Source organism: Carcharodon carcharias, chromosome 8 (genome assembly GCF_017639515.1).
Source record: "Carcharodon carcharias isolate sCarCar2 chromosome 8, sCarCar2.pri, whole genome shotgun sequence".
Lineage (NCBI taxonomy): Eukaryota > Metazoa > Chordata > Chondrichthyes > Lamniformes > Lamnidae > Carcharodon > Carcharodon carcharias.
The window spans coordinates 34,979,966-35,006,116 of record NC_054474.1 but is presented as its reverse complement, the minus strand read 5'-3'; the positions used below and the strand labels follow the sequence as shown (position 1 = coordinate 35,006,116).

Genomic DNA, 26,151 nt, shown 5'->3' with positions numbered 1-26,151 from the left:
TGTTCCGGTCCCACCAAAGTAAACGCTGGCTTATTATATGTATCAAAATTATGATAAAAATACTTGCAAATTTTTGAAAAAATGGCATTGAATAACTAGAGATGATCCCAAGAAGCAATTCCCAATGCAAGACACTTCGGATATGGATAAATTAGTACCTTTAAGAAAGGGTGCTGGAGGATGGAGGTGGTAAAGTTAAACAAGACCAGTGGGACGCTTACTATGATTGGTACCAAGAAGCCAGTAAAAGACAGGTAAACTCCAGAGTTAGAGGACTTCAACACTCACATAATAAGCTCCTGAGAGAAGTAATAACTCTAAAGGAAGCTAACAAGACTATTAGTGCCAGAGTGCCAACAGCACCCTTGTATCCTCTACTCCCATCAGGAACAACTGAGGAAGATAGTTCCTCTAATAAATCAGATCTGAAAGATTGGTTGTCCTCAATTAAGAGGGGCCTACTAAACAAAAGCCTAAAAATCATATTTGAAAACCTCTCATGTGGGCGATGAAACTTTTTCCCAGTTAAAACTAGAGGTCAACGAGCAAAGGCAGAACCAGTAATGCACATGCAAGCTCCTCTTAGAGAGCTGCCTGGTGCAAATGGGAAACTGGTAACGGTCCATGCCCCATGAATCCCGAGGGATTTGAGAAATTTAGCTAAGGATTTTCTCCCTATCAGAGAACAGCCAGAGAAATTTACTGAAGGACTTCTAACAGTAATGCAATGTTATAATCCCAATTGGTTGGATATGCCGCAATTGTTGAGAGTGATAGTACCCAGCGAGGTACAGAAAAGGCTGTTCGAAGCAGCTCAGTGGCCCAAAGATGATCCAGGTCGCACTGAAGCCCTGGACGACTTTAAGGGACGACTGATTGATGCAGTACGTGTACTATGCCCCAAAGGGCCTGATTGGTCCAAAATCCAAAATTGTAAGCAGGAAAAGAATGAATCTCCAGCAGATATTTTAAAGCGAAGGATTAGAATCTTTGAATCTCACTCTGGGATTACCAAGCCCAGAGATATGGCCCCAAAGGCAGTTGCAGCCGCCTTTGTGGGAGGGCTTTTGCCCAAAATCTAAAATCAGATCAACAGCATCTGTATAGGGTGGCAAACCAAACCCCTCTCTGAGCTGGTAGCTGTTGCCTCACACTGCCAAAGTTGCCTAGAATAAAGGAAAGAACAATTGGAGGAAAGATTGATTGCTCTGCAAATTGGCCAATTGCAGGAAAACAATTTTGGGGAAAGATGAAGGGGCAGAGGCAGAGGTAGAGACAGAAGGAAAGGACAGGGTGGAGGGGGGACGGAGTGGGGGGGGGGGATGATGCAGGCAACCCCAGGATTGCTTAAACTGTGGAGAAGTAGGACAGACTACAACATCCCTGATTTATTACCAGATCTAATGGCCTTGCAGGATTCTGCAACGGCTAAAGAACATCGGTCCTGCATCCATCAGGGCTGCAGTTAGGGCCCTGATGCCCTCTGGCGTTTTACAGATGGCAGGCCTGTAGCCCCCAGGCAAATGCTACCCTACTTAGCAAAAATTACTCACGGTGTGACACACGTGAGCAAAGGGGGCTGATGATCGAGACCATCAGGAAAACCTGGTACACCCCAGGATTTGCGTCAACAGCAACTAACTGTTGCAAAAGATGTGTCATTTGCCAACAATTTAACCCAGGGAAAGGAGAGCCTACCCAACAAGCAGTTAAACAAAGTCCGGACGGACCTTTCATAAATATACAAATTGATTTTATACAGTCACCTATGGCGTTAGGATATGAATATGTACTAGTCATAGTGGATAAGTTTTCAAAATGGATTGAAGCTTTCCCTGTGTGAAAGGCAGACGCTATGACTGTAGCAAAAATACTGCTTAAGGAAATAATCTGCAGATTTGGCCTACCAGGAAGTATAGATAGTGACAGAGGAACACACTTTATGGGAAAAATTATGCAGGAGATATACAAGGCTTTGGGTATTAAGCAAAACTTGCATTACTCTTACCATCCGCAATCATCTGGAATAGCAGAAAGAAATAATGGTACTTTGAAAAACAAACTAGCCAAGCTTTGTAGAGAAACTGGTTTAAAATGGCCAGAAGTTTTGCTCATAGTTCTAATGCGTATGCGTTCTATACCACACTCAGAGGTGAAATTGGGTCCACATGAAATAATAATGGGCAGCCCTATGAGGGTAGGATTTAACACCACCTGGCTAACCAAACCCTTTGATCTACATGAGGCAGATGATAAATGGATGCAGTATTGTCAAGCATTAACCAAACAACTGAGATCTATTCATGCACAGGTAAAAGAATCACAAAAGAAACCAGGAGACTTCCAGTGCCATACGCTAAAACCAGGAGAGTGGGTCCTTGTGAAAGTACACAAAAGGAAAGATTCCCTTAAACCCAGATGGGAAGGACCCTATCAAGTGCTACTGACAACCAGAACAGCAGTAAAGTGTGAGGGAAAAACTTCTTGGATATGTGCCTCTCACTGCAAGCGAGTACCAGCTCCAGAGGAAAGCTAATTGAGTTTGAACACTTAAGTAAATCATAAGAAACTAAGTAATCATGCTACTCTTGTGTCTGTTTGTGATGGGGTTAGTAAAGAATGGGCAGGGACAAGGAATCAATCTAGTTGAACAATGTGGGGGTGAGAAAAATAAGTGTACATGTAAGAATCAGCAGTGCTGAGTACCATCGAGTCATCACTCTTTTGGCAATTTTACATGCTCTAGCAACCATAATGGTAGTTGTTGGAATTGCACTCTCCAACCTGCAGTTAGGGGAAAGACTGATCTAACAAAGATTGAGTGCTGCCCAGATGGTAAAATCAAAATAATCAATGGAGAAAGTTGCCCTGACCCACCCTATGTGCCCCAGTCAACAACTTTGGCCCCAACTGCATCTTTAACTGTTTCACCTACCCCAGTAGAAACAACCACTGTGGCAGCCCCAGAATGCCTCAAGAATGGGTCAGAAGTAATATCACTAAACACAGGGTTAGTAATAACCCCAGAAAAGGAAGGAGTGATTATTGTGCCAGGATACACCCATGTGATAGTAACAGTAAATATGGCGAGACTAAATATGCCAGAATGGTGCCCTAATGGGCTGAGAAAGCTGCATACCAAACTGTTAAGAGAGGAAGTTAGCCAAACAGGGTTGAAACTAGAAGTTAAAAAGGAGCAATTGGTGAGCATTACCACTGTAAACCCTACTCAGAATCGACACAAAAGGAGGATACGGGAAAAAAGACGAGAAAGGAGAGGGATCTTGGAATTTGCAGGAATAGGTTATGCAGCAGGAACTGCCACAATAAATAATTTAGATATAGGAACTCTACGAATGGAAATTGACAAACTAAAGGCCCACATGAAACAGGTAACTCAGGAGCAATATGATGACCAGGGAGAAGCAGCCCAGACGAGCAAACAACTGACCGTTCATATTCAGGAAGGTTTGAAATGCCTGAAACCAGTAACTAACACGACAGAGAAGAGGGCGAAGAAAAGAATGAAACAAAGGATGCTGTATGCATCTTATAAGGGTCTTGCGTTCTGGCTCAAATGGATGAAAACTTGTTGCAACTTAAAAATCACCAGGTGCTAGGTTGGATAGGAGAAGAGACTTGACGAAAATGGGCGCTAGGGTCACCCCTAGCAAATGTTGGTGTCCAAGATGTCTCCCTAGCCACCTGCATCTCCCACCTCAATAGTAGTGATAAAACGAAGGAGACAATAATCTTGGGAATGGCTCTACACATACCAAAAACTAAGGATGATACGTTGAGTTCACGATAATATCAAGTTGAGAATATAGGCTGGGTAAAGGAGAAGAATGGCTGACAGCCTCAGAAGCCCCAAAATGGGCATTATTAATGGAAAACACAGCAAAAGGAATGAAAAGGGATAGATGTCAGAAAATGGAAGGCATATGGCTGTGCCCAGACTATGCCCTCATGAATAAGAAAATGTACGGTTTACACCACTGGAAAGACTGTAAAATACATGTTAACCCCACTAAACATAATGGTTCATACTTTGTTAAAACACACAATGCAACTCACTATTATGTGGTGACCACAAATTTGACTTACTTTGAACAAAACAAGACTTATGCCTTACCAGATTATAATGTAATAATCAAGAACATCAAAGAACAACTAACTTTTGGAAGCAATAATATAGGCCTGTTAACAAAGGACACAGAGATAGCAGTAGAGACAAACAGCATAAGAATGAATAATGATACTGAAATACGTAAGATCGTATCAGATCCGTTGCCAACTATCCCTCCATTGAACGCAGATTGGGAACAATTGATAAAGGAAGCAAAAAATGTGAGCCACAAATGGAGTGAAATTGAACAAAAGATTAAAACAGACAGAGACAAAGCTGAAGAACTACTCAAGAAGGATTCTCTCTTCTCGGAGATTTGGAACTGGGGAATGAATGTAAATATACATCCTTGGTTAAATTTCTTTCCCACGTCTTGGTCATCGTTCAGATTTTGATCATAATAATTTTAATAATCTTGGTGTGCATAAATAAAAGAAAGAACAAGAGGTTAGAAAGACAAAGAGATATAGAAAAGATGACCCTAATAAGAAGAGAGTAAGTGGCTTGTGCTACAAGGCACAAAAGGGGGAACTGAGAAAGAAAATATTACAGGATAGGAAATAGAGAGGTAAGGAAAAGTAAGCTAAGAAAATAGCCAGTTGTCCTGTTGCCTACCAAAACCCACAACAGACACAAAGGAGGAAGTCATGAAATGTTCTATGTTTAACTTGTACCTTATGTGCGTGCAGATAAATGTTAAAATGAAATTATAAGCTTTGTGGGAAAACCAGGAAAGTATTCTTAGAGAATAGCCAGAATAAAATGAACTTTGTGCACGATTAATTACATAAGTATGGTGGCCAGCCTGTTTTTTTTTAACTTCCCTGTTCTTTGTGAATGCTCTTTTCTAGGTCTCGTAGACTGTTGTTTGTGTTCTAACTTGATGCAACATGTCTTGTAAAACTGCCTGTCTTGCATTTGATGTAATTATTTAGTTAACTTATTGATTACCTGACCTATTGTGAGATATAATTGCAGGCACTGATAACGGTTGATGCATAACTACCTGATTGTTACAAGATTATAACTCAGATAAAAAGGATCAGATGTTATCTCATGGTACATTGTTAGAAGAGATAAGGGACAATCAAGAAACTGTATGGGTAAACAAAATCAATTAGCTAACCTATTTGTAAGAGAATAAAGAAGGGTAAGTTAATAGGCTCACTGTGTGAATATGCGGGAGTCACGTAATTGTATTGCTTAAATATTGCTTGTTGAATGCTGTATCGTTGAGCAGATCCATTGTGATCTGCTCCCGATGGCCATTGTACTGTTCAGTGCTAAATAAATTGCACTTTTTCTTGAAGTAACCTGCAGTTGCTGATTTATTCTATGGCACACACCATTCTGACATGGAACTATATCGCTGTTGCCTTACTGTCACTGGGTCAAAATCCTGGAACTCCCTTCCTAATAACTCTATGGACATTCCTACAAGACATGGACTGCAGTGGTTCAAGAAGGGTGCACACCGCCACCTTCTCAAGGACAATTAGGGATGGGCAATAAATGCTGGCCCAGCCAGTGACGCTCACGTTCCATGAACGAATAAAAAAATGTTGGAGTTAGGATTTAAATGAGGCTAAGAGTTAAATATACCCCAGGCCTAATTTTTGGAGTAGTTGGTGAGTTTCTAATTCACACCACAACTCTCCCACCTAAAATAGGCTCAGGATTAAAATTGAGTCAGAATCTTTTGGTAACTATTTTAGCAGCTTGCAAAATCTTGGCCTCCTTCTCTCCTAAAGTACATGCAGGTATATGTATACTAAGCTTTGCTTTTGACCTTGTTTCCAAAATATTTCTAGTTTAAAAAAATGAACACTGCATGCTTCAGCAATAGGGATATTTCATTTGTCAAAGTAATTCTGCCATAATTCTGTCAGTCTTTTGTTCTTTTACAATGGAAATTTACCAGGACTCAAACCCAATGAAATGGATCACAGCATGAGTCTCAAGAACAGATTGATCTGATGAATGTTTACTTACATATTAGGCAATAAAACTGCAAGTGTTAAATTTACCGCAGACTGTTGATTGCTTCTATACAGTTTGGGAAACTCCAAAAGCATTTCCGCAGAAACATCTTTGTCCAATATTCCACACATTAATGGAGGAAGGGAGGTGAAGAAAAGGTTGAAGAAAATCATCAGCCAGTAGTCAATCATCGTTGACCCAGTAAATCCACAAAAAAATTGATACCAGAACAGTAGATTCACATAGGCCTGTGGATGAAGAAATGGAAAATAGGTTCAGAATGCAAACATCCCTGAAAACTACTGGAGTTTCAAAGTATAATTTTATGGGAAATAGGGGAAGTGAAAAATGACAATGTTAATGCTCAGTAAGGGATAATAATGCTTGCAATAACGTATTGCCTTGTTTTATTGCTTTAAATCTCAATATCAAGGGCTCCATCAAAGTATGCTGTGAGATAGATGCAAAGTGAGCTCCTCGTTATTCTGTCCCAATGATCCAAGATCAACACACTGTGTATCACTCTACCATTTCTATTGCTAATATCATCATCATTTTTCTAAAATTGTTCCAGCAATTCCCAAACTGTGCCTCATTCGAAATTGATTCAGAGTGGTCTTGGATTGTAGCTTGTCACAATATTACAAATACAAATTTAACGTTGTTTATCAGACAAGGGAGGCATGTCATGGAAAAATATTTTAGGCAGCCACAGAGTATGCACTCACTTGATTTACTTTTTGGATAATGTTGGGATATGGAATGATGACAAGGAAAAGTTCTGGAAGTTGTCTTATCTGTTATAAAACTGGTTGAGGCCACAATTTTATGAAGGTGGGAGTTTAAATATACTTAAACCATGGTGCAACCAACTTTTATTTAAAACTGATAATATAAAGTTTGATTCTCAGATGCATTCATACATTTTAGAGTCTGATATTGAGCTGACTATAACAGTCATGATAGGAGCTGAAGATGAAAATGTGGAAGCTCAGCTTAATGATATCTACAGCCTAATGATAAGTATTAGTACAGAATGAAAAAAGCTCCGGAATGGACCCCAGCCAGATAAATCTGGCACCTATATGGCTAAATGTTAATTTTATCCACTTACCACATTCTTATAGAAGAAGTAAATTATCATGTTGGCCAGTCGAGTGTAGCACCAGTGACCATGTACCAGTAGCAGCTTTTTTAGGTGTTTAAAGTGAGAGATTGCAAAATCACTGGCCATCACAGCCTACCAAGACAGAATACAAGCGGAAACTTCAGAATTTGTTAGATACCATACAGTATTACATAGCACATACAGCAGAGACAGACCATTCAACGCAACCAGTCCTTGCCAGCATATGCACTCCACTGGAGCCTCCTCCCATCTTTCTTCATCAAAATCTGACAACAGTGCCCTCTATTCTCTTCTCCCTCATATACATTTCTAACCGCCAACTAAATACATTATATGTGCACCTCAGCCACTCCATGTGGTAGCGAATTTCACATCCTCACCATTCTCCCAGTGAAGAAATTTCTTAATTTCCTATTTGATTTCTTGGTGACCTCTCTTATATTGCTTGTCTCTAGTTTTGCTCTTCACCACAAGTGGAAACCTCCCAGCTGTGTCTACTCTATCAAAACTTTTCTTAATTTAAAAGGTCTCCATCAGGGCCCCTCTCAGCCTTCATAATTCAAGATAAAAGAGAGACAGCCTGTTCATTCTTTCCTCATTAGCTATAACCTCACATTTCTGGTATTATCCTGGAAAATCTTTTTTTTTAAACCTTCTCCAGTGCCTTTATATCCTTTTTATAATATGACAACCAGATCTGGACACAGTACTCCAAAGTGTTATTAAAGCAGGGCAACTCAGCATGAATGTGTATATTGGTTTTGGTAGGATTTCATACAATATTATGGTGTTGGAAGGACAGTATGCTGATCCACTTTACGAAGCAGTCTTTCAGCTGTATCCATTCTTTATCTGATTAGCACAGGAAGTTAGGTTTCAGGAAGCACTGTACCTGCATTCCTTCTTGACCAAAAATTCCAATGCCCACATCAGCAGCCTGGATCATGCTGACATCATTGGCCCCGTCACCTGGAAGATGAAGCACATTGTTACACTTTTTAATCCACCCTTCATCAGTTGGACACAAACTGATCACAAACAAGGTTTTACTGTTGCCCAGTGTCTCAAAAGGGCCAAATACTGATGATAACCCTGCACTCACAGTAAAGAACTACAGGCCTACCATTTGGCAAAGCTCCTATGAGAGAGATTGCACTCTACACAGTTTTTGTTAGGTAACATGATTTTTAAAAAATTCATTCACGGGATGTGGGCTCCGCTGGCTAGGCCAGTGTTCATTACCCATCCCTAATGCCCTTGAAAAGATAATGGTGAGCAGCCTTCTTGAATCACTGCAGTCCATGTGGTGTAGGTACAGCTACAATGCTGTTAGGGAGGGAATTCCAGGATTTTAACCCAGTGACAGTGAAGGAACAGCAATAGGTTTCAAAGTCAACATGGTGAGTGTCTTGGAGGGGAACTTCCAGGTGGTGGTGTTCCCATGTGTCTGCTGCCTTTGTCCTTCTAGATGGCAGTGGTCACGAGTTTGGGAGATGCTGCCTAAGGAGCCTTGATGAATTCCTGCAGTGCATTTTGCAGATGGAACACATTGCTGCTACTGTGCATTGGTGGTGGATGGGGTGCCAATCGAACGGGTTGCTTTATCCTGGACAGTGTCAAGCTTCTTGAGTGTTGTGGGAGCTGTACTCATCCAGGCAATTGGAGAGTATTCCAGCACACTCCTGACTTGTGTCTTGTAGCTGGTGGATAGGCTTTGGGGAGTCAGGAAGTGAGTTACTCGTTGCAGGATTCCTAGCCTCTGACCTGCTCTTGTGGCCATAGTATTTACATGGTTAGTCCAGGTCAGTTTCTGGTCAATGGTAACCCCCAGGATGTTGATAATGGGGGATTCAGCAATGGCAATGCCATTGAATGTCCAGGGGCGATGGTTAGATTCTCTTTTGTTGGAGATAGTCATTGCCTGGCACTTGTGTGGTGTGAATATAACTTGCTGCTTGTCTGTCCAAGCTTGGATATTGTCCAAGGCTTGCTGTATTTGAACATGGACTGCTTCAGTATCTGAGGAGTCACAAATGGTGCTGAACACTGCAGTCATCAGTGAACACCCCTGCTTCTGACCTTATGATGGAAGGAAGATCATTGATGATGCTGCTGGAGATGGCTGGGCCGAGGACACTACTGAGGCACTCCTGCAGAGATGTCCTGGAACTGAGATGAATGACCTCCAACAACCACAACCATCTTCCTTTGTGCTAGGTATGACTCTAAACAGTGGAGAGTTTTCCCCAATTTCTATTGACTCTAATTTTGTTAGGGTTCCTTCATTCCACACACAGTCAAATGCTGCCTAGATGTCAAGGGCAATCATTCTCACCTCAAGAGTTCAGATCTTTTGTCCATGTTTGAACCAAGGCTGTAATGAGGTCAGAAGCTGAGTGGCCCCGGCAGAATCCAAGCTGAGTGTCAGTGAGCAGGTTACTGCTAAGCAAGTGCCGCTTGATAGCACTGTTGATGACCCCTTCCATTACTTTTTTGACAATGGAGAGTAGCCTGATGGGCTGTAATTGGCAGGTTGCATTTGACCTGTTTTTTGTGTACATGACATACCTGGGCAATTTTCCACAAAGCAGGGTAGATGCCAGTGTTGTAGCTGTACTGGAACAGTTTAGCTAGGGGCCTGGCAAGTTCTGGAGCAGCCTTTGCAGTGTCCAGTGCCTTCTGCCATTCCTTGATATTATGTGGAGTGAATCAAATTGGCTGAAGACTGGCATCTGTGATGCTGGTGATCTCCTGAGGCCAAGATGGATCTAGCTGAAGATTGTAGCAAATGCTTCAATCTTATCTTTTGCACTGTTATGCTGTGCTCCCCCTTCGTTGAGGATGGGGGTATTTGTGGAGTCTCCAGTGAGTTGTTTAATTGTCCACCACCATTCACTACTGGATGTGACAGGACTGCAGAGCTTAGATATGATCTGTTGGCTGTGGAACCGCTTAGCTCTGTCTATCACTTGCTGCTTATGCTGATTAGCATGCAAGTAGTCCTGTGTTGTAGCTTTACCAGGTTGACACCTCATTTTTAGGTATTCCTGTTGCTGCTCCTTGCATGCTCTCCTGCACTCTTCATTGAGTATAAAACAAGTGTCTGCCATGATACAGCATGCATAGAATTTCAACATTACATGAATAAAAAGGCCCCACAAGCAGCAGATGTGATGAGTAACTAGTTAATCTGGTGATACTGATTGAATGAAGAATATTGGACCTGGACACCAGGGGACCTCCTTTCTCTTCAAATGGTGTCATGGGATCTTTTGATTCCATCATTTTCGACAGGCACTGATCTAGATCTTGCTGTACAAATGACGGTGAAGCTGTCAAGGATAAGACAGATAGCAACTTCTGGTATCTGCAGTTAAATGTAGAAAAATGGAAGTTGCTGTCAATGATATCCTGCTCCTCTGCAGGCTGCGCTGTTGCAATCTTTGCAGATAGAATTAACACAGAGATCAATGTGGTTTGTACTGAAGCCAATTTCCCACTATTTTCATTCTAAAGATAAATGAGAGAGCTTGGACTTGGTCACTTGGGAACAAGGCTAGAAAAGCAGTCATTGTGGGCCTGTTGAAAGTGGCATTTTCACTCCTGAATAGAAGCCTTGGTGGTTTCAAAAGCTGGGGTCATATATCAGGATTATTGCAGGATTCTCTCAAAGAAATTTCTTTTTCAGCCGATCAAAAAGTTGGGTACTTGTTTCTTTAGCAGGAGATCAAGTGTCTGTACTGGTGGACTTCGAATAGGAATAGCTGGGAGGCTTTAAAATGTAGCCATCTCCAGATTTTAAAAGGTGTGGGTGTTACTGCCTTTTTCAGCAGTTTCTGTTCTCTGCAGGCTGACTAGTCTCTCTCTAGTTCTTGGAATAAAAGAATTTGTGACCTGAAGTTGGCTTTGGTCACATCTGCTATTGTCCACCCAGAATGATTTGAAAGTCCGAAACTATTGCCACACAATGGGAGATAGATGATGGCTGTTCACACCCACATGATTAACTGGTTTCTGCAGTTCTCGTTTGTTAAATATCAAATGCGGAGATGGTAGTTCTGAGAGTCTAGAGATTTGGAGTTTCAGGTAAACAATAGCAGGTGTAAATCCCACAAATAGGTTTTGTCTTGGTATTTTCAAGGGGGAGACCCCCACCCATGATTATTCTATCAGGAACTTTCCAAAGGCTTGAGGCAGAAATGCAAAAGTCACCTGACCTTTGGCAGCCACCTTAACTGCCTGTTAATATCTTTTTTTAAAAAAAAAGAGTAAGTTAGTTCTGGAAGATTGCAGCTGATGTTGTCTTAGTCCATGTTTTTAAATTATGGAAAGGACATTCCTCTACTGAACGTGACAAATTATATGAACTCTTTTCACGTTGATTAGCAAGAGGGATCAACAATAGCTGGGAGCAGGCCACCTGTCCATCCTCTTATTGAGGAATATATGGAATTTTGGGGTGAATTTTCATTATTGTCTTCAACATTCGTAAATGTTGGGAAACACAGAGGGGTAGACTCTGGCTTTCAGTCCAGGCTTAAAGTCTCCACTCTCTGTTAGTTGAAACAACATCAACCCAGTTTCCACTGGCCTTGGTCCAGTATGCAAATTGCCACCAATTCACTACCAAATGATAGCCTCACTTTCAGAAGCCAGACAGTTGCTGGTATGTAAAGTGGAAAAATTCATACCAGTGCAGTAAGGATGTTCTTCTGATAGCGCCACAAAAGGTATTGGGATGATAAGAAAGTGGTTTACTCAACAGGAGGTTGTGCTTTAATGGGCTTGGGAATACTTGATGCTAAATACAGGCAAGAGGAATGAAAAAAAAAATCCAGTCCATAGCTCTGACGCCCTCCACCCTGATGAGTACAAAAACATTAAATATTATTTTTTATTTAACTCATTTGAAAAATGTCCAAACTTAATGCTTTACAGAGTGTATATTTAACAAAAAAATATACATAATTCCAAGAAATGTATAAAGTACAGGCATAGAGTATTGGCAATCCCATTGGCTTCAAACTGACAATGGTTAGTTTCATAGGAAAACTTGGATATGGATTATCCTAGTTGAAATTCCAAACACACCATGACTGTAGATCCTGCATTATCCAGAGTGTGATCCTTTACTAATTTTGACCAGATTGATCTCATATGAAAAATTTCTAATGCAAGTGTTCTTATGCATTCTTAATTTACAGTTGGGCTGACTTTACCAAAATAATGTAGGAAGGGGTAGGGGGGTGGTGGGAGAAAGAAAAAAATGGAGTCTAATTACATTAGGGAAAGCATAACCATTAAGAGTGAGAAATTCTTTACCACATATTTAAGGAATAATAGTAAAAAGATATATACCTATTGCTAGTGTCATGACTTTTAGATGATCTTGTACTAGCTTGACTACCATGCTTTTCTGCAGAGGAGTGGAACGGCAACATAGCACAGATTGGCAACACTTTGCCAGATCCAAGAACTTCTTCTGCAGGTTTCCATGGAAGATCACACTCAAAGTCATTCCATCAATCACAAGACCAAAGCTGGGTTTGAATACAGAGGAAATGGGGGCAAAGTTCATTGTTAATTTGGATGTAGTGCAATTTATTTCTCTATACATTCTCATTTCGTCAGAGATGCAATCCAACAAAGATTCACAGGTCTCCTGTTAAATAAAAAAAAAGTTTCCTTCAATTAAAAAAATATACAGTTTAGAAAATAGAATAGTTATTTCAATGAACTAGTACCAGGGGTCACTACAACTATCTGTTCATGACCAACACAACAGGACACAGCTATAACATATTGTAAACTACTCAATATAGCATTTGCTAGATCTAGTGCTGGGTATCCTTGAAAGAAACCTGCAGGTGACACAGATTGTGCCATGTTGAGCGAGGTGGCACAAGCACTGATTACATATTGTCTTATCCCACCTGACTGCTGACCATAGCTGCAAGATATTCAAAGACCTGACGAGACAGACAAGGTAGCACACACCCTTTCCTTCCTTGGGATCCTACGGCATAGCACACTTTTCAGCTTCTAATATTAATAGCTACACAAATACCCGTCCAAAATGTACTCTGTATTACGGAAGGCAATAACTCAGCAGTTTACATTATGCATACCCAATTCACATAATAGTATTGTTTACATGTATGATTTTCATTCTATATTTTAAGAGGATGGTACCACCACATTTGACTTTACCTATCGCATATCACCTGTCAAACAATATTAGTTTCCTGGCCTCCTTCCACTTCACACAATCTTGCTACAGGAAATGGAATCCCCAACCAGAAAGACCTCTCCTCCACAAACCCAAGAAATTCGCATGGCCTGGATGGAAATAAAGATGCTATTAGTGGTTCCCTCTACTCCTGCTGATGGATAGTGCACATGATGCAATCGGATATCATCTCTTCTAATGATTTGGAGATCCCTGACCACCAAACAGAACTTCTCGCTCTGGCATGATAGTTTGTGATACCCAAGTGACCTTGGTATAACCTCTGATGTACAACAAATTGTAGAACTCTAGGTGTAACTAATCTGTCATCATAAATCAGCAATCATCCTCGACACTGAGGTGTCTTCTTTACTCAATACGTCCTCAGAGTAACCAAACACATTGGGCTTTGCTTTGGGATGTAAGGTGATGTGATAATCTATTTTCAGCTTCCCAATCCCTTTGAACAATTGTGGAAATATAATTCTAAAGTCTTAAGGCTGCTCTTGGTTTTCCAATTTCTCCACTCTGTAGATCAATTTTAAGTAGAAGAGCTTGTACAGATTTAAAAGTGAACAAATCAGATTCTGGATTATGTATAAGATTTTGGTGATACTCCTCTCTTTATATTGAAGAGTTGCAGTCATCTGTCCCATAACTAAGTTATATGTCTCCTGGTCCACTGAGTTTATACTTGATAGCTGAAGATCATCTCACACCAACCACATCAGAGAGAACCAAAACTGCAGCTCCAGTGTCCAGTTTAAAACATGCTTTATCCCTGTCAACTAAAATTTCAGCACTCCAATGACTTCCCATTGACCCTTCAATCTAGCCCAGGATTGGCAGCTCTAAATCATTAATATCTTCAATTTATTGGATTTTAGCTAACCTTTGAGGCTTTTCTTTTTGTTTCTGCAATGTTAAGTCCTTGACACACTGCTTTAAAATAACCCATCTTCTTACAAAAATGGCATTCTGCAGATTTGGCAGGACAACCTCTGTGCTGATTCTGCCATTTCCCACCATACTGATAACACTTGGCTACGGAGGTGGCTGTGTCCTCTTCACATTTCCCTGTTTCTGTACAGTCATGTTTTTACACTGAAACTTAACGAACTCCACTGAACTGGTGCTTCTTTGCAAATGAGCCTCCCTGTCACCTAGAAGTACTGAACGATCCTGGCTCCTAACCTCAGCTTGCCTGGTCAACTGAACTGCCTTGGTTAGCGTTAAGCTGTACCTCGACTACAAGAGGCCTGACAAGTTTTTGTCTAAGACGCCAATGATTTGGTCTCGAATTAATTCTTCAAGTTGCCACGCTTGCAATTTTCTGCTGGTTGGTATAGATCATTAATAAACTAGTTGACATTTTCCCCCAGTCACTGGGTGTGCTTATTAAACTTCCCTCGCTCAACAATGGTTTTTTTCCCGAGACTGAAGTAGGCAGTGAATGCTTTCATTGTTGATCCCTTGTCAGACTAGGATATCGTCTGCGCAACCACCCATTGTGTACTTGTGCAATCACAGAAGTGTACTGACTTGCTCTTTGCTGAGCTGCTGAGCCCCGACATGGTATGGTAACTTATAAATTTTCCGTGCAAGTTCAGCCACATTTCAGCTTGGTTTGGACCCACAACTTGCTTGAAGCAATTTCCATTTAAAAAAATAATCTGCTGCTTGTCCACATGCTGTTCAGTTGCTGGCTGTGCATTTTCCTGCTGAGCATTTGCCTGCTGCCACCCATCTAATGTTCTTGTGTTTGAGGTGTTGTTAATGACTATTGTTGGAATCTTCTGAGATGTGGCTTAACATCAACTTTATTCAAAAATGTAACTACATCTAGAATGAGACTTCATCCTTGCCACGAGACTACAGGAAAGAACCTAATCATGATAATCATTTAATCTTAACATCACTTCCCCAATTTGTGAGCTATCTCATTTACATAGTTACATTAACCCTTTAAACTACACCATAGAGCAAAATTGTGCAGAGTGCAGGAGACAACAACACATGAAAAATGAACTGGAACATACTGCAGCTCGATTTGTCTAGGCAGTAGAAGCACTCTTTTAAACTCTGAAGGTCTTCTTGATGGCAATTCCTTGGAGGCAGATGTCACATCGTAGCACCCTTCTGCTGCTCTCTGGACCACTTATAGTGGAATCATTACCCATGGAAGCAGGAGTTTAGCTAGTCAAAAACAAACCATCCATTTGCTTCAATTTCTTCCTCAAAGAGGTCAGGAGGGACAAATTTTTAAGGATGAATGCATCATGAGAACTTCTAGCATATCACAGGTTAATATGTTATATTGCTTTCATGCACTATCTACACTCATGGAGAGGAAGTCTTTCCTGTTGAAGAAGTGGAATGGTCTGTCTATGGGAGCTTGGAAAGCATCATGGATGTCATCTATTGCACCCTGAACCTTGGACTGTGAGATCTCCATAAAACTAGTTGTCTCTATTTTATTGCTACTTTGCTGTGAAATCAAACTGGATTAATTCCCCAGGTCTGATGCATGATGCATCAGACAACCATCAAATGCATACTTGCAGCTGCAGTCTGGCTGATATTACAAGGAACCCCTCTGTGGCTTCATGAAATGTCAGTGCCAAAGAAGTTGAGTGTGATCATTACCTTAAGATAAAAGCAAAGAACTACGGATGCTGGAAATCCAAAACAAAAATAAAAATACCTGGAAAAACTCAGCAAGTCTGACCAAATCTGCGGAGAGGAACACAGTTAACGTTTTGAGTCTGTATGACTCTTCAACAGAACTAAGGAAAAATAGAAAAGAGGTGAAATATAAGCTGGTTTAAGGAGTGGGGGGGAGGGGTGGGGGGTGGGACAGGTAAAGCTAGATAGGGGGCCAGTGATAGATGGAGAGCGCCAAAAGGTGTCATTGACAAAAGGACAAAGAAGTGTTGAAGGTGGTGATATTATCTAAGGAATGTGCTAATAGGTGACATTAAGAGTAGAAAGCAGGATGAGCAAGGTACAGATAGCCCTAGTGGGAGTGGGGTGGGGGGAAGGGATCGAAATAGGCTAAAAGGTAGAGATAAAACAATGGATGGAAATACATTTAAAAATAATGGAAATAGGTGGAAAAGAAAAATCTATATAAATGATCATTACCTTTACAGCTACAGAGATAGCAGGGCAGGCTGATGACAGCAACTGCAAATCAGCATTCAGTATCTGGCAGAGCTCCCCTATTACCTCTTTGGTAAATGCTGTTTTCTTATTCGCATGTCCTCTCTAAGATAGGACTTGCATTCTCTGTATATTCTCTCGGGAAGAGTATTATCTGGAGTGGCACAGCCTCTAAGTGCTGCCTCCATCCTCAGGTACTCCTGCTGCTCTGTTACAATGGTATTTAAAAGGCATGTTCATAAAGAATTTCAAGTACCTGCTCCTGAGAAGCCTCACTAGTATTGCCTTTATTCCTTAAGAGGCTAATTAAAGTAAGGGCAGCCTAAATTCTGATACTTGCCCTGCTCCAGTCAAGTTCCACGTCATTTAGCTACAAAATCTATTGTGAAAGTCAATTTAACTCTGGAAAACAAATACATAATCTGCTGCTGCTGTTCAAAGTTCGAGCTGCAAAGTTCCCAAGTACATTTCCCCCATCGGTTTGACATTTACAAAAAAACAGGAGCCACAAATTAATCTGTAATACGGAGCAGGAAGGAAAGGTTAGAGAAATGCCAAACACTTATTTGCAAATGTCAACAATTTTTAGGTTAGAAATGACTTTGTTTTTAAAAAGAACTGCTTGCCAGTTGTAATCTGCCACCATGTGCTTCTTTTAAAGGAAAAGATTTGATGGAGCCAAAGGTTTGGATGTGTCTTCTCTTGATGTTACTTCCTACCAATGTCAGAATGTGTTTTCTATAAGCAATAGGAGTGGGCGATGAAATCTTTGGTTCCTGCTCCCACAGGTAAGATTAGATGTTCTGCACAGATCCCTTCTACACTCCTTCAGTGCCACATTGATGTCCTTGTTGTATGGTAATACATTAGATCCACCGGACTAAGAGACAGATTTGATTGTATATATTTTATTGATGAAAGAAGCATAGTTGTTCCACTTTATCATGGTGGCAATTATGCATCTTAAGCATAGCCCATTTTTATTTGAAACAACAGAATGGTACATATTTATGAGGAGGGAGAGGTGGGGGAGGGGTTGTGGGAGGTATGGGCTGAGAAACCTGGAACATTGGGTAATGCAAAACCCTGCCAATTTAATGACAGGACCCCATTTGTATCTTATTCTGTTTCCCAGCTGGTAGCCAGCCAGATGGAGACACTGACTGGCTGTTGGGTAGGGAGACCTGCACAGGAAGGTCACAACTGGGCAGTGAGAGAGTGAGATCATAGGGATGGGGTGGGGGCTTCAGATCATGAGCTGGTTTGGAGATTAGCTGACCATATACCCCCAACCCCCATACACACCCCTCCACCCCCTTGCAAATTGCAGGGCTACCAGACCCCTGCAATCTTCCCCAATTAAACTGGACATAGATTTGAGATGATTGGTAGAATGATTAGAGGTGACATGAGGAAAAACTTTTTGTTGGGCATCTGGAATTTACTGCCTGAATTTGTGGCTGAGGTTGAAATGCTCAACTCATTTAAAAAGGTACCTGGATCTGCACCTGAAGTGCTGTAACCTGCAAGGCTATGGACCAGGTGCTGGAAAGTGGGATTAAAATGAACAGCTAGCTTCTTTCTTTTTCCTTTTTTGGCAGGTGCAGACAGGATGGGCTGATTGGCCTCTTTCTGTGCTGTAACATTTCCATGGTTCTACGTGGGCTTGTTTGTGGCAGGTTCCATCAGCTTTTAAAATTTAATGCCTCCCTTCCTCACCATTCCTTCCATGCCCATCCTGTGGCTTTAACATTCCCTCCAGTTATTCCTGTCATATCTCTGGGCTCAAGGTTGAATAAACTGATCTTAAATAAATGGGAGGTGCAATATAATAGTTAAAAGCACTGGGCAATTTAACTTCGAAAAGCAAATACATAATCTGCTGCTGCTATTCAAAGTTGGAGCTGCAAAATTTCCAAGTACATTTTCCCCACTGGTTTGACATTTACCATATTACAAATTAATCTGTAATATGGAGCAGAAAGGAAAGGTTAAAGAAACTGCCCGAGTACAGAATTGGGTCCAGGCCTATCATTTCTACCAACCACTCGACTAATTATTTTTGGTACCTGATCTCCAGATTGCCCAGTTGGTTTTTGAACTATGGGCTCTTCTTCACTATGAATTCTCTCTCTTCCATTGCCCTTAGGAGACCAGCTAAGCTCATTTCTATCTTTCTCACCTTCCATACTCCAGAAATAAAGGGACAACTACGTCACCCGTGCTCATTTGAAAAAAGAGGAACTCCAAGCTGAGAAATAAATTGATCTCTGTCAATCTCAGGTGGGTCTTTAATCATATTCACTCAGTACAGTTCAGTCAAAATATTTAATCTTTGTTTAAAAGAAGTAATTTATGTTAAAAATAATTTACAAATATCTTAGTTGCAATGGAGGTGTAGTGAAGCTTGAGTGAATATCCAAAAAAATGTTTTGTTAATAAAATATTCAAAAATCTATTGTAAGGGTAATAGGTTCCATGGGAATGGAATATATGCTGGGGGAGGACTCCTTGCATCCCAGCATAAATGTCAGGGGTAAGCCAGCCTCAGCTTGACTGTCTCACCTCGCTTTAACTTTATAGTCAATGGGTCTTTAATTGTAATGAGGCAACACCTCCACCTCTCTCCAGGAGGAAATCCTACAACATAGAACTGTTGGCCAATCTGAAGCCAGCAGCTCTGTAGTACCAATGGTGCCACCAGGAGTGGTGGTCAATACTGCAGCTACGCCAAGGCAGAGGCAGCCAATGATGGATCTTGAACTCTGAAGGGAATAATGGGAGTTGGAGTGGGTTATTATCGGACGGACTGGGAAGGGTTTAGGCATGGGAAGCTGCAGAGCAGGGGCTTCTAATTGGCACAGGGTACCCAGAAAGGAGGAGCACTGTGCCTCCCCACTTCTCTGGCCACCAGCCTGCAGGGTCAAACCTGCTGGACTATATATTCAGCTGAAACCTCTCCTGTCACTCATTAAATCTGAGCAGTGGCAGGATATGCCCTATTAAGGGTGTCAAATAAATCATGGTCAGATGGCCCACCTGAAGCCACCCATACCATTTATAAAATCACAGTGGGGGCTGGGCACTCTGGCAGTGGGCATGCTGCCAATGGCATGGAGCCCTATTTGATGCAGCCACCCTCCTGATGGCCCATAAAATCCAGCCCCATATTTACAACTGCTAAATTCATCAAGGTTTTGGTCCATTGAAAAAGTTTAATAACAGCCATTTTTTTCAATATCAGCAATAGCACTCAAAATAGAGCAAATCTTAAAAGGCAAGCTTGGGCAGTGTCCATCTATTTTATTAAATTATCACTTCCCAATAGGTCTTTAACAAATGCTGGGAGGTTTACTGGAATGAGATAACATTTACATCTAAAATGTATCCTCAAATACTTTAATTCTCAGCGTCTATGATATTCTGCATGCAAAGCAAGCTTGTGCTATCAACAAGGCTGCATTAAAATTTATCAAAACATCCACCACTAAAACTGTAGTATAGTGAAGCAGGAAGGAATCTTTGAGTTCAGCTGATAATCAAAATATGCCCAGAATTCCGACACAGCAAGTGATCTATCTAGTCTGTATCTGTGGTGTAACACAGAATATCCCTATCTGTTACTTGTACTAAAAGAAACATTTTATTTTGATTTCAGGATTTGTAGTGCTATAGCCATGAAAAGCAAAATTAAGTAGCAAGTATTCCATCACTGATCTAATGCAAGCTTAAAGTGAAATTCATGCTTGCTGTATACATCTTTTATAAAAGACATAACAAGAACATTTTTTATATAAATCTGCATTTAATTTAGTTTTAAAAACCTAACCAGGTGGAAGACTAGATTTTAAAAATTAAGCTATCACAACCAGGGTAGTGAGATAACAAAAATATTCTGATCAATCAAATGGTTGGACGCAGGAAATGATCAGAGCTTAGCACTGGAAAAAGGTGCCTTCCATGTCCTGGACAAGATTTATCCCTCATCAAACAACCCGATAAGCGATCCAACTTGAAACTGCTCTGTGCACATGCATAGAAGCTCTTTGACTGCACTGATTTTTCTTTTGGCTTGGACTAATTGAAAAAAATTACCTGCATTTCTATGTATAATGCTTTTAGCCAGGCTGTTGAGATGCCATACCATGTTTCACGCAGTTATCACTTTTGAAGTGCACAATTATTATGGATTTGCAACATTTCCTATGGAGTTACTTATTGGCAGGTTATGTGACTGATACCAGCTCAGTGGCTCCCTGCTGAGTGTGCAAAGACATCAAATTACTTCTTACAACAACGTGAGGGTTTTGTTTGGAATATTTTCAACGTTATACAAATTGAGGGGGACAGAGGCAGCAGAGGGGAGAGGAGGAGAAGGAAACGTATTTTATATTAAAATTGCTCTCTTTCCTGTCAAGTATTGTCTAGCCAATGAGGAACAGGGTAGCAATGTTCATGTACTACAAAGACCATAATACATGATATATATTTATTCTAAGAATTACACAACATTATTTTCTTTTATCTTATGTCTTCCTAATTTTTGAACAAAATTAGTACTTTGCAGAGAATAATTTTCCCAACTGTTAGCTAAAGGAACAGGTTATAAGCTTTGAAAGCTGACTTAAATAAATTTTTTAACATGTCGGCAATATGAAACAATTACTGTTTAGTACTCAGAAAAATAACAATTTCTATCCGATATTAAATAAGGAACTCGCCTTTTTATAATATATTTCATGGTCTCAAAGTGGTTTACAGCTAACAAAGTACTTCTTAAAATGTAGTAACTGTTGTAATACAGTGAGACGCGACAGCCAGATTTGTGCACAGCAAGCTCTCACAAACAAAAATGAGATAATAAGATTTTAGTGTGTTTAGAGTCATAGAGTTATACAGCACAGGAACAGGCCCTTTGGCCCATTGTGTCCATGCCGGCCATCAAGCACCTATCTATTCTAATCCCATTTTCCAGCACTTGGCCTGTAGCTTGTTGAGGAATAAATATCAGCCAGGACACCAGGGAGCCCCTGCTTCTATGACCACCTAGAAGGCACAGTTCCTCAGTTTAACATTTCATCCGAGTGATGACACCTCCAAATATGCAACACACCCTCCATACAGCTCTGAAATTAGCCCAGATATTTATGCTCAAGACTCTTGAGCCCATGTTGGCCTTGAATCCACAACCAGAGGAGAACATGCTACAAGCTGAGCCATGGCTGACACTAAATACTGGATTTTCACTGAGTTAGGAAGACCATGGACCTTTAAAAATGGACAGCGGGACTCAGATGCAGAAGTCCCATCTCCATTTCCAACAGATCTAATTTTTGCCAGCAGTAGGTAGGAGGTGGGGTGTGATTCACACAAGAGGAAATCCCAAACTTAGCAGGGCTATTTGAACTCAGCACTGAGTTCAAAAAGACCCAGATTTGCTTGTTGCAAGGGCCTTAACCCATACTGTGGGGGGTCACAAGTTAATGGAGTAGACATAAACAGTCTTAAAAGGTATATAATTGTCATGATGAGGTTTCTTTCAAACACCCTGCTCTTTAAACTTAAAAAAAGGCTGCAGCTGTCAGTGAAAGTTTAAAAAACACTCTGCTGGACTGCTTTGATTAGCAGGCGTAGTTAGAAAAGACACTGTACCATTTAGTTGTGCAATTTCAATACAGCTCTTTGCTGACATTTTCCTGAGGGATATTATAACGTCATTATGAATGTTTGGCTGAGTTTCAAAACCTACAATTATCTCAGCAGGGGTATGAGAGATGAGAGCCAAAGGACCTAACAACATCTAAGACAACTGGGATGAAATCCTAAAGAGATAGGGTGGGCCTTCTAACCAGCCCGCCCCATAGCTGCCTATGCTCTGCCTCCAGGGTCAGCGGGTGTGACTTTATTTCTCACCCACCCTAACCCCAGAGCAAAAAGTGTGTGTTTTGAGGCATTTTTTCTGAGGCATGTCTGGCAAGTCCAGAAATTTCCTGACCCACCTCGGTAGCCAAAATCTAGTCCTAAGATTCATTTTATATCACCATACTACTTGAGTGCTTAATCTAAAGCACTATGAAGGTAAAATACATGTGCTCAAACCTCCAATCTATAGAAATTTTGTTTTACAAAAGTTATCATTCCTGGGGAAAGAGATAAGTCTGTTGTGCAAGCTATTGCTTTCAAAAGGGTTAGTGTTGGCAGTCTCCTGGTCTGATTAAAGGTTCAGTTATGCAAAGGACCATTGTTCAGTTCTTTCTTCAGCATGTTGACTGAAATTCTTTGATGTAGGGCAAAACATCAAAGATTGTACAGTATAAAACATCAAAGGTGTGCTTCAATTAAAAGGAGCTTACAAAGCTTCTCAAGCCCTTTGCAAGCTATGCATAAGTGGGCATACATTAGAAACAGAATGTTATTGCTGGCAGTTTTAGACTAATTTAATTTGCAGCACTGCTGGTGATAGCAGCTCCAAGTTAAGCTGCAGAGTTAAAATAAATGATTTGCATCTATATAGCATCTTTCACAACCTCAGGACGTCCCAAAGTGCTTCTCAGCCAACAAAGCACTTTTGAAGTGTAGTCACTGTTGCATAAGGTAAATATGATACAATGGGTCTAATGGGCCTGAGGAGAATATTCTTTCTTTGGTATCTCAAATCTCAACAGAAATATAAAAGTTCTTTATTAAGCTGCAGACTGCTTTCTTTCTTGGCTGTCAGCAGTCTGTGTTCAGATATCCTCAGGGATTGGTGCTGTTACGACAACATCAAAAAATGAAGCTGTGAATTACAACTTCCAAAGAACTGTGTATGCATAATTATTTAGAAACACAAAAATAGGACACCGATGGAGGCCCTTTAGCCCATCATGTCTGTGCCAGTCAAAAAAGCAATCAAGTCTTGATCCAAGTCAGACCCCTACCACCTTCCAGGTGAAACAAATTTCTCAACTCCCCTCTAATCCTTCTGCCAATTATTTTAAATTTATATCCACTGGTTATTGACCTTTCTGCTGAGGAAAATAGGTCTTTCCAATCCATAACAAAAACAGAATTACCTGGAAAAACTCAGCAGGTCTGGCAGCATCGGCGGAGAAGAAAAGAGTTGATGTTTCGAGTCCTCATGACCCTTCAACAGAACCCAGAAAAGCTGGCAAATGGTAGTTCACTAAAAATGAGTGTCTCAAAAAAGCTGACAACTCAAAAATCATTGCATACAGCATTAAATTGAAGTTTATGATAAAATAAAATCTGGTTGGTTGAATTTTCTTTGTTGTTGCTCTGAATTTCAAAACTTGAAGAAACTGGGAGAAAATTTGTGTGGTTCGATTTTATTGGACCATATTAAGTGCATCCAGTTAACATCTTTGCCATTGATATTTTGTGAGAACAGGAGAACAAATCATCTTGTTTGTTAACATTGAGCCAAGCCTCAATTATATTGGATATTTTAAGCAATTTGAACTTGTAAATATTGTGAAGAGTGATATAGTGAAACAGCTGTGGTGTAACTAAAGGGCCACAGATGGTTGGGATAATGAAGTTATCTGGAAATGACAGGAAGTTAGAGGAGAACAAAAACAGAGACCAAAATGAAACCATATTAAGGTGGTGATTAAACAATTTTGTTCAATATTGTGTGGGGGAAATGACTAAATTATATTTAATAACATTCTAAAATAATTTTGATCCTGTTCATCTTAGACACATTCGGGCATATCTGAGCAATGGGTCCACACTACTTCAGTTTTGTCTCATCTTTACTGGTAATGTGCATCTTGTCTCATGGAGTACATAAAATTGCAAAAGCAATATGTAGGAGTTTCTGGGACTTAAGCCAAGTCTCTTCCCATCTCTCACACCCACCTCCTCTGCCCATCCACCACTACCCAAGCAGCATAAAGAGGTCTCTGGTCGTAGAATCACAGAACAGTACAGCACAGGAGGAGGTCATTTGGCCTGTGTGCCAGCTCTTTAAAGGAGCTATCAAATTAGTATCACCTCCCTGCTCTTTCCCCTTAGCTTTGCATATGTTTCCTCTAAGTATTTATCCAGTTCCCATCGGAAAGTTATTATTGAATCTGCTTTAACCATTATTTCCGGTGATGCATAACAGCTCTATAAAACTATTGTTTCCTCATGTTTCTTCTGGTTCTTTTGTTAAATGCCTTAACTCTGCAGCCTCTGGTTCAACCCTTAAGCTACTGGAAATGGCTTCTCTTTACTTATTCTATTGAAATGCTTCAAGATTTTGAACAATTATGTAAAGATTCCCCTTAACCTTCTCTGCTGTAAAAAGAGTAACCCAAGTGTCACTAGTGTCTCCAAAAAACCGAAGTCTTTCATCCCTGGTATCATTCTGGTAATTCTCCTCTGTTCCTTCATTAAGGCCTTGAATTGAACAGCACCCCAGCTGGGACCTAACTAGTGTTTTATAAAGGCTTTGAATAATTTCTTTATCTTTGTGGTCTATGCCTATGTGAAGCCTTCTCAACAAGTTCTGCTAGCTTCAAAGATCTGCATGCATACATCCCTGGGTCTGTTTTTCATTCTCTGCAGCCATTTAAAATTGCACCATTTAGTTCTAATGCCTCTCATTCTTCCGACTAAAGCAAATTATTTTACATTTCTCTGTGTTAAATTTCATCTGCCATGTGTCTGCCCTTTTCACCAGTCTTTGTCCTCTGATGTCTGTTGCTAATGTCCTGTTTATTTACTACATTTCCAAATATCATCTGTTGGCTTTGAAACAATGCACCATATACCCAAGTCCAGTCATTAATATCTATCAAAAAGAATAGTGGTCCTAATACTGACCACAGCGGCACCATTGTGTAAATTCCTCCTGTCTGAAAAATAACCGTTCACTCCTTGGGCAGAATTTATTGCCCTCTCTTAAGTCAAGCTTGGAGATGGGGGTCATTTAATCGGGTGGGAAAGTGGCAGGTTTGGACCTCTCCATCTTCTCGCCTCTACCTTGATTAAGTATGGGCAGGGAAGGCTTGTTCATGCCTTCCCATCCCACTAACCAATAGCAGGCAGGGGACTCACCATACAGCATGCTCGAAAAGCAATCTCTGTCAAGGTTGCTTGCAGGCTCCTGGAGGAAAGGGTGCCTTGCTGAAAGTCAGGGAGTGCCTAATCAAGGGACCCGACATTGGTAGAGGGAAACTGACAGCCAGCCTCCTGCCCTTGCTGCTGAAACCCTTACCCACCGTCAATTCAGGATAGCAACCCCTTCCCCGTGACCCACATCCTGTCCTCACTCACCTTTGGCTTGGGATCCTTCAACAATATTGGGCCTCTGGCAGGTGCATTACTGGCAGTAGCCACCGCTCCCGCCTGTGCTGCCTGCAATGCATAGCTGCTGGCCCAATTGTCTGGCAACTCTTGGGTGCGGTATTTCTGTCTTGCGATCCTTGATCCTGAGGAGAAGGCCCACCAATGTTCACTTAAGTGCTTGATTGGTACTTAATGCAGCGGGCCTTCCCCAAAGGAGGCAACATGGGGCTTTCACGGTTCTCC

At 40.9% G+C, this 26,151-nt stretch overlaps 1 protein-coding gene across 4 annotated transcripts in view; it reads right to left on the bottom strand.

Moving 5' to 3' along the window:
• The window catches only part of atp10b (ATPase phospholipid transporting 10B), a 364,284-nt gene that overhangs the window by 8,865 nt on the left and 329,268 nt on the right, over positions 1 to 26,151 (bottom strand). For all 4 annotated transcript variants that reach the window (XR_005943877.1, XM_041194601.1, XM_041194600.1 and 1 more), the window contains 4 exons: positions 12,597 to 12,900; positions 8,131 to 8,207; positions 7,224 to 7,349; positions 6,157 to 6,357 (listed from right to left, as the gene is read on the bottom strand). Coding sequence is in view for 3 of the 4 variants with exons in the window: in XM_041194601.1 (XP_041050535.1) it covers positions 6,157 to 6,357; positions 7,224 to 7,349; positions 8,131 to 8,207; positions 12,597 to 12,900 (708 nt within the window). In the remaining variant the exon portion in view is untranslated. The remainder of the gene's footprint in view (positions 1 to 6,156; positions 6,358 to 7,223; positions 7,350 to 8,130; positions 8,208 to 12,596; positions 12,901 to 26,151) is intronic.